The following is a 9,871-nucleotide window of genomic DNA, read 5'->3' on the forward strand; positions in this document are numbered from 1 at the left end:
TTTTGATTCTAACTTTGTTACTTTTCAGGATCTCAAAATGAACAAGGTGATTGGTAATGGATCCAGAAGAAATAATCTTTATTTTTTGGACCAACATAGTCATGCGCTCACAACATGTCAAACAGATAATTACTCCTTATGGCATGCTAGATTAGGTCACCCACATAAACAAGCCTTACAAAAATTGTTCCCATCTAAAATTTATGAAGAAAGATCATGTGAAGCTTGTATTTTTGGAAAGGAGACTCGAACGTACTATCCTATTTCTGAAACAATATATAAAAATGTCTTTGATCTTATTCACTCTGATATATGGACCTCTCCGATTGTGTCTAGAAGAGGTTTTAAATATTTTATATCTTTTATTGATCATGTAACTAGGTACACTTGGACATACATGCTTACATTTAAAGGACAAGCATTCGAGGCATTTAAGCATTTCTTTCGATACACTTCTAAGCACTATAATGCTAATATCAAAATACTTAGAACTGATAATGGAGGAGAATATATGAGTCATGAATTTAAAAATTATCTAGAAGAAAGGGGGATTATTCATCAAACATCTTGTCCGTATACTCTACAGCAAAATGGCGTAACAGAAAGAAAGAATCGACACCTATTAGAAATAGCTAGAACCATTCTATTTCATGCAAACATCTCAAAAAGTTATTGGAATGATGCAGTTAGTACATCTGCTCATCTTATCAATTATTTACCCTCCAGAGTACTCAAAGGTAAATCTCCTTTGGAACTACTCACTAACATTAAATCAAACATCTCACACTTGAAAGTATTTGGTTGTGTTTGTTATGTTCATGTACCTGAACAACTTAGGGACAAACTCGATAAAAAGGGTAGACGTTGTGTTTTTATTGGATATGGTTCATTTCAGAAAGGATATATATGTCATGATCCTGTTACTAATAAAGTATACACATTGAAGGATGTGATATTTGTAGAAAATGAGTTTTACTTTGCAGGTCAAGAAAAGGAGCAAGAACAAGAAAAAGAGGACTTTCAAATGTTCCTATATACTCTAGAAGAGCCAACTATTCTTCCTCCACAATCAAGCGAGGAGGAAAATATTACAAACTCTGAGGAAGGAAGACACAACACTCTTGAACAAAGAGAAAATGATGAACCAAACTCCTTAGAGATTGAAACAAGAAATGAGCAAGAGAGAGATCAATCTCAAAGTTTCTCAACACCATTAGAAAATGAAACTTCTGGTTCAACTCTACCTTCCCTCAGAAGATTCATGAGGCAAAGGTTCCCTTCATCTAAATGGGTAGATTATTACAATCTTAAAGCTATATCTCATCCAATTGCTAATTATTATACTACTAATAATACTTCCCTAACTCATCAAGTATTCTTGAGTGGCATTGATCAAGTACAGGAACCCAAGAATTATAATGAAGCCAATGAAAATCCAGAATGGAAAAAGGTAATGCAAGAAGAGTTAGATGCCCTTATAAAAAATAGAACATGGGAAATTACAACCTTACCCGAGGGCAAAAAGGTAGTAGGGTGTACATGGATCTACAAAGTCAAACATAAAAGCGACGGTTCAATAGATCGCTTTAAAGCCAGACTAGTGGCCAAAGGATACACTCAAACTTACGGTGTCGATTATATAGAAACATTTGCTCCCGTGGCTAAAATGAATACAGTAAGGGTTCTTTTATCATTGGCCACCAACAATAGATGGTCAATGTATCAAATGGGCGTCAAAAATTCCTTTCTCTAGGGGTAGTTAGAAGAAGAAGTATATATGCAATTACCTCAAGGGATTCATTCAAGAGAGGAAGGAAAGATTTGTCGACTAAGAAAGGCCATTTATGGGTCGAAACAATCTCCTCGAGCTTGGTATGCAAAATTAAGTTCTGCACTTATTTGTCTCAATTTCCGAAAATGTTATAGTGATTCTTCTCTTTTTATTAAAAATAATGATAGGGAAACCACTATAGTACTTATATACGTAGATGACATAATTATTACTGGAAGTAGTATGAACTGCATTAATCAAGCTAGAAATTTCTTAATGTCTAAATTTGAAATTAAAGATTTGGGAAAATTAAAGTATTTTCTAGGTATAGAATTAGCCTATTCCCCTAAAGGGCTAGTTCTATCCCAAAGAAAATATGCTCTTGACCTTTTACAAGAGACAAGTAAACTGGGAGCAAAGACAGCCAACAGTGCATTCTCTACGTATAATGAAGAGAAGGATAAGGATGAGCCTTTTGATGACATACAGAGGTACCAGAGGTTGGTTGACAAACGCATCTATCTGACTATTACCATACCAGATATTGCATATGCAGTTGGCCAAATCAGCCAGCATATGCACGCACCTAAGATGAGCCACTGGAAGGTCATTGAAAGGATCCTCAGATATCTCAAACAATCTCCAGGAAGAGGGATATGCATGAAGAACAACAAAAGCTCAGAGATTGTGGGCTACTGTGATGCAGACTGGGCTGAAGACACTCAAGACAGAAAATCAATTACAGGATACTGCATGTTTGTTGGAGGAAATCTAATATCTTAGAAAAGTAAAAAAGCAATCAGTTGTATCTAGATCAAGCGCAGAGGAAGAATATAGGGCAATGACAACTGCAACTAGTGAAATAGTCTGGTTGAAGGCTTTAGTCGAAGAGTTGGGATTTATGGTCACTACTCCTATTAAACTATATTGCGACAACCAATCAACCATCCATATTGCTTCAAATCCAGTCTTTCATGAGTGAACCAAACACATCGAAGTTGATTGTCATTTTGTGCGTCAAAAGATAGAAGACAAAACCATAAACACTCCTTATATACGAAGTCATGAGCAGCTTGCTGACATCTTCACTAAGGGGACTACAGTTAACCATATGCAGAACATCCTCATCAAGTTGGGCTCCATGGATATCTATTCGTCAAACTTGAGGGGGAGTGTTGAAAATAAGGAAGATAAAACAGATGGAAATCCACCATTATGCAAATCATTATTTGGCCAGCCACCTAGCCATTGTTTGGTTGTCAAATCAGCTTCTTTTGGCAAGTTTATCAACTATTAATTGGTGCCACATCAGCCATTAATTGCTTGCCATTATTTTGGCTATAATATAATTAATATTTGGCTGGATGACAATGGCTAAATAATCATTTCATCCCTTATAAAATGGGAGTTGCATCTCTCATTGGATGAATTAAGAAATTCTATTTTTCTATTTTCTATTTTCTACAAAAAGGCTAAGCTTCTCCTTCTCCACGTTTCTTATCCTCAAACAAGAGGGACAATCTTCCCTTCTTGTGAGAGAAGTTTTTATTCCTCTTTGTAATACTCTCCTTGTAACATATCTTATGAATACAAGAATGAGTTTTTTAAGAGTGGTGCTTCATCTCATGCAATCTGAATCACTGTCAATTTTCAACACCTTGGGCCTATAGAAATTCCGCGATCTACCTGCCATTGTCAGATTGACGTTGTTCGATCTATCAATGATGTCCACGATCTCGATTCATGAGGCCTAAGAAAGAAGCCTCCGTTTGCTCCCTTTGCTCAACTACGTCTTGCTTATGCTGCAGGTACGACCTGCCCTATATATAGAAAGTAGCTGATGACCTAAATGATAAGCTCATCGGAATATGGAGTGGCAATGCAGGGAAGGGGAAGTCGTTTTGGTTGGTGGTAGAGGAGGGGAAGCCTCCCGTTGCTCCCTTTGGTCAACTACTTCATCCCTTTCCATATATTACAAATTTAAAAAATTTCCTTTTGATCATAAAATCATGTTTTAGAAGTGAACATGATATATGATAAACAAAGAAAATAGTATTTTTTTAAAAAAAAAGGATACCAACTTGAGGAAGATGAATATCATAGAAAATGGGAAAGGAAATGTCGCTAGGCTTCGACAGAGTATCGTTCGGCAAAGAGGAGTTCGGAGGAAAAATTCACGAAGAGGGGTTCGTCAGAGAGGAGTTGGATGGAGAGGGTGTGAGATGATGCTCACATGAGAGGGATTCGGGAGGAGATCGAAGACGTGTGAGAGGGGTTCGATTGGGAGGTATTAGGGAGATCGGTGGGTGCCGAGTGAAACCTAGGATTTTTTTACTCCTTACTTGATTCAACGGTTCATATCATCCTAGATTTAGATAAGAATTTGACAATAAACAATGTTTTTTAAAAATCATTGTCGTAAATACTAAAAAAATGCTAATAGACAACGCTTTTCAAAAAGCGTTGTCTTTCACCTACAAAGATTAGTAATAGACAGCAGTTTTTAAAAAAGCGATGTATATTAGTAAGAAAATAAAGAAATAGATAACGCTTTTTACTAAAAGCATTGTAAAAAAAATAATACTTTAAAAAAAAAACGTTGTCTTTTAAGAATTGTAGAATCTCAATTTTCTTGTAAATGAGGTATCTATTTATATAGTTTAGAGAATAATAAATACTAAATCATATTTATTGATAAAAAAAGGTTAAATAGTTTCAATCATTTAAAAAAAATTTAAAAAAAACTTCCTATATTGAATTAAAAAATAATTGAGCTAGTGGTTTGAATCGTCTGTTCAAACCACCAATTCACAATTAATTTTAGATCAGAATCATAACAACCCAGGCCCAAATTAGCAACTTTCTATTTTGACTCATTTAACCAGATCAATGGGTAACCAGCCCATTGATCCAATTACGGATTGATGTGAGCCTATAAGTATATAGGTGTTGTTAAGTAATAAAAATATTAATCCCACAAAGACTCGATATAAGCACTAGAATCTAAGCATAGCGAACTAGCTAAACTATTGAAAGGTTGAAGATCGTAATCACAAATGTAAAGGGAAGTAAGAGAAAGAGAGAGAAAGAGAAAGAGTGTTGAGGAACTTGGTTTGAGAAAATGTTCTAGGGATTTAGTTTCATTGTGATGCTAATCAATATATCATGGATCACCTATTGCTCATCCTCTATTCCTATGCACTTGTAGAAAGTTAAATTCATTATCGGCTCTTCCCCACGGAGGTCAAGCCGGAATGCTAGCTTAATCCATATCCTATGCTACTAAATAAAAGTGATTGCTATGAAGTTTGGTAACGAAATACCCATGTCACTAGGGCCCCTCGGTCATACATCACAAAAACATAATAATCACTCAATAACATAGAGATAAAAATAATAATTATATCTAATTCCCTACATCCATATAAAGAATTGCTTCTCCATTCAAGGCAATGCCCTATATGTCAGGAAATGGGATACCCTTGTCACTAGGACCTCGATCATATGATCTAGAGCATTCTCCCTACGGGATTTATAATTCTACACAAACATTCAATCAAACATGAAAATTAAGCTTAAACACACTACACACACATAAGATCAAATAGATACAAGGCATAGCAATGTCATATATGTAGGAAATTGACAAATCTATGAGTTTTACATTAATTCATGACATCACAATTACTCCTTTAATCCTAGAATAAAAGATCTACTCTATAACTAGGAGGATTGAATAACAAGACATCAAGATCTAAGCCAAAAATACCAAAACTCAAGAAGAGAAGGGAAGAAAGCTTATACTATATGAAGAGTGGTCTTTGGATCTAATTCAAGCTTTCAGAGTGATGGAGACACTGAATTCTACTTCAGATCGTCCAAGAAAATGACAAAGAAGTCCAGATCTCGTCCAAGTTAGAACCCCCAAAGGGGAGAACCTTCCTCCCCTGAAAAAAGGGAAGAAACTCCCTTTATATAGAGCATGGCACAAGCGGGGCACAGCATATGCCACAGTTGTGTGAATCCACATAGCCGGAAGCTGCCTTGGCTCTAGTCTGGTGGCACGATCGTGTGGATTCCACACAGTCGCAGCCTGCTTCATCTCTATAAATTTCACACAGTCGTATGGATTCCACACGGCTGCTACCTACTTCTTCTATGGAAATTTCACACGGTCGTGTAGATTCCACACGGCCGCAGCCTACTTCTTCTCTGGTTCATTGACAAGGTCGTGGGCATGTGGCATGAGTGTGTGGATTCTAGACGGTCGAACCTTTTCTTCGTTTGTTCTCTGAATCATCTACTAGCGTCGTTTTTGCTCCAAAAGCATATCCTGTCAATAAGAAAACACACAAAGAGTATATCTTCGACAAAGAAAAGTAATTCTACTGAAAATATGATAAGAGGTGTAAAAGTGCATAGATCAAGCGTAAATATAGTACGTGAATGTACGTCAAAACATGAATAAAAGTGTATATAATCTACACACATCACAGATCTTAGACAGTCCGATTCTAAGCTAGCATATGGTCGGGTCTAATTGCACATGTTAAGGGAAAACTACGAGAAACACATTCAAGATAATATAAATATTTACTTAAATTACAATAAATATTTTAATTAGACGATGCGAAATGATAATAAATACACACATTAAATAAGAAAGAAAAAAATATAAAAAAAAGACTTAGTTAATAATGATATTTTTTTAAATATCGATAATAATATTATAGGGAATAGACCAATAGTATAAAAGGATATATATATATATATATATATATAATTTTTACACCAGTTATCATAACACTCTAGTGCTATATTCACTTTTATAGAAAAGAGTCTAGTTGAGCTCATTTTCATCAAATACTTTATCACTCATCAATGGGAGGAGTTTTGACATTGTATCATATTCATTTGTGAAGGCTTAGTCAATTGCTTGATTGAAAGAGAAAGTGGGTCAGTACATTTCTATTACATCTTCTTGTTAGCATTATTAGCATGTATATCAACTATTTCCACCACATTTTATCACTTTGATTGATCATTGACTGCACTTAAAATATACTCGAGTTTAAGTTTTTGCTATTGCAAGAATCGAAATAACAATTAGATACCATCTATATATTCACCCCATCCTCGTCATGTTCTAAACTTTGACAATTGATTCTAAATTATATTTACTTTCCATGAGTTGCATTGACAATAATAAACTTATCAGAGTAAATGTTGTCAAAATTTGCTTTCCTATAATAGAATGAATAATGTCATATTAATATATGCACTCTAACTACCTATAAAATTGAACATATTTGATCAAGTGACACCGGTAAGAGCACGGTTATTATACACATATTTGTAGCCACGGCTTTGGTTCGTTCGAGCAACATACAAGGGTTGGGGCACGAACAACCATCTAGTCATCCTATCATCTTTGCAATTTTTTTCGATGATGTGTCATGATCAAATATCGATTGCTAGTTCAAGTTTGTGTGATAGTCTGGTAGAAAATTGCTGACTCAGTCTACTGAGTCCATAGATAGAGGGCACCAATAATTCAGGAATCAACTAAGGCAGTCAATTAGATACATAATAATCGATTGATGAGTCAAGAATAATCTACAATATGTTCTTTCGGGACGGTGCAATGATTAAAACATAGCATGTTGCCGTATGAGGTCTTGAAATCGAAACTCGATCGGTGCATCCGAGCATGTCCTCCCTGATACCTTGGCCACTTGTACTAATGGTTATTAGCTCCCATGATTTATCTCATTTGTATTGACTAGGGATAGATTGACAGAGGCACTAGGGACGAGTAAATCATCTTTTGCCACAAGAATAGTCGACTACATATAAAGAAGTGATATAATAGAAGATGCTTTGATAAATATAAAACTTAGATACGTAATTTGAGTATTATAGAAAGTTAACTATATGATTTAGTAAATTACGGTAGAATCAATCAAACATAATAATAAAAGAAATCATGATTTTTTTATTGGTAATGTAAATATCCAGCTCTTTGAACTAATTATTTCGGGCAATGATTAGTCTAATGTATTGAAATTTTTTATTGATCATCAAAATAAATCAAATAGTACGAATGACTCACCGCTCCTCAACTCACGTTCCAAGATTGTTTTTGCACGGAAAGAAATTAATTTCACAATGCATTGTAGCTGAAAATTGATCCGTAATGGCTTATCATTGTATTGCACCGTAGTCCCGGGACAGACGAGTCATAATTATTGTTAACACAATGTCTAGAAAAGTAAAGTTTGCTGCACTTGGTTGAAGATTTATCAAGGAGACAATAAATTTAGTTAAACAACACAAGTAAAGTTTGATACAACTGATTCAAGATTTATCAGGGAGATTATCAATTTAGTTAAACAACGCAAGTCTAGTAATAAGCATATTTATCTCGTTGAGCATCAAATGAAAATAGTACACTTTATATTTTATAGTGTTGCTGATGACATAGGCGAAATGCTCGTTTATATCGCACCATATGAACGTACGTGAGCATGCATGAGTAGTCAGTGGCCGCCGCCGATTCCACCACCGATTCCGCCGCCACCTCCTCCCCCAAAGCCACCACCGAAACCTCCACCGCCGCCAAATCCGCCCCCTCCACCGCCTCCAAATCCACCACCCAGTCCGCCACCTTTGCCAAATCCTCCACCGGCGCCGCCGCCGAAACCACCACCTTTTCCTATCCCACCGCCGAGCCCGCCGCCCTTGCCAAATCCGCCACCCGCACCACCGCCCAAACCACCACCTTTTCCGATCCCACCACCAAGCCCGCCGCCCTTGCCAAATCCACCACCCGCGCCTCCGCCCAAACCACCACCTTTTCCGATCCCACCACCAAGCCCGCCGCCCTTCCCGTAGCCGCCTCCAAGTCCACCGCCACCGCCCTTTCCAATGCCACCACCGAGTCCACCACCACTACCACCACCGAGTCCGCCGCCGCCGCCAAGCCCACCTCCCTTTCCGATTCCACCACCAAGTCCACCACCCTTTCCATACCCACCGCCGAGCCCTCCGCCTCCGCCAAGTCCGCCACCAGCACCCCCTCCTAGCCCACCACCCTTTCCTATTCCACCACCCAGTCCACCTCCTTTTCCAAACCCACCGCCAAGCCCTCCGCCTCCGCCAAGTCCGCCACCACCGCCAAGTCCTCCACCACCACCCCCTCCTAGCCCACCGCCCTTTCCTATTCCACCACCAAGTCCACCTCCCTTTCCATAACCACCACCAAGCCCTCCTCCTCCTCCAAGTCCGCCACCGCCGCCAAATCCACCACCACCTCCATATCCACCACCAAGCCCACCCCCGCCGCCGAGTCCCTTACTGAAGCCCCCGCCCTTGGTGGGCCACAGCACCTCCTCGCGGCCGGCCAGCCGCCTCCCGAAGGCGGTCGCCGCCACAGCACTGAAGCAGAGCAACAGCGCAAGCACACTTGGACTCCCCATCCCCGTCTTGGAGCTCAAGACCAACAACGACTGAAAAGAGCACCTCACTCATTTATACTCCGATCAAGAGGACGAACAATCAATGCCTTCCCAACGGCGCCACAAGAACGCATTCATGGCGGGCAGTTGGAGAAGCATTAATTGATAATTAATAAATCCTCTTTTTTTTCAAATTAAATACATTTCCATTTTTTTTTAACTCGTGGTCTGTTCAATAAGTCAAGATTACAGTTGGTAGTTGATTACTCATGTTAATTAACTAAAACTCGCTCTTCCATTTAATGAGATTAATTATTCTCAGCTGGAAATTACTAATGAGATCAAGATCAGGCTGAAACTATTTTTCAGAAGAAAAAAAGTTTATTTATTATAAAACTAAATAACTGACCGCCAACGAGCAGTGAACTTAATAACAAAATATTCATCAATAAGAAAATGTCATTAATTAGCAACTTCACTGGTTAGTCTCCCATTTAGAATTTGTACTTAATTTCCAATCTTGAACTCGTTAAAGCTAAACTAAAGAACAAATATATTTAATATTGATCTTGTCTAATATATGAAGATAGTTGGCTGAGGATGTGGGCCCTCGATTGACCGTGTAAAGACTTCGCTTCGCTCT

General features: G+C 38.0%; 1 protein-coding gene across 1 annotated transcript; it reads right to left on the reverse strand.

Annotated features, from left to right (window-relative positions):
* Positions 1 to 8,310: 8,310 nt before the first annotated feature.
* On the reverse strand, positions 8,311 to 9,249 carry LOC122010713 (glycine-rich cell wall structural protein-like). The gene has a single exon (XM_042567208.1). The coding sequence runs from the start codon at positions 9,247 to 9,249 to the stop codon at positions 8,311 to 8,313; it is 939 nt and encodes a 312-aa protein (XP_042423142.1).
* Positions 9,250 to 9,871: the final 622 nt, after the last annotated feature.

This window comes from Zingiber officinale, chromosome 8A (assembly GCF_018446385.1).
Source record: "Zingiber officinale cultivar Zhangliang chromosome 8A, Zo_v1.1, whole genome shotgun sequence".
Classification (NCBI taxonomy): domain Eukaryota; kingdom Viridiplantae; phylum Streptophyta; class Magnoliopsida; order Zingiberales; family Zingiberaceae; genus Zingiber; species Zingiber officinale.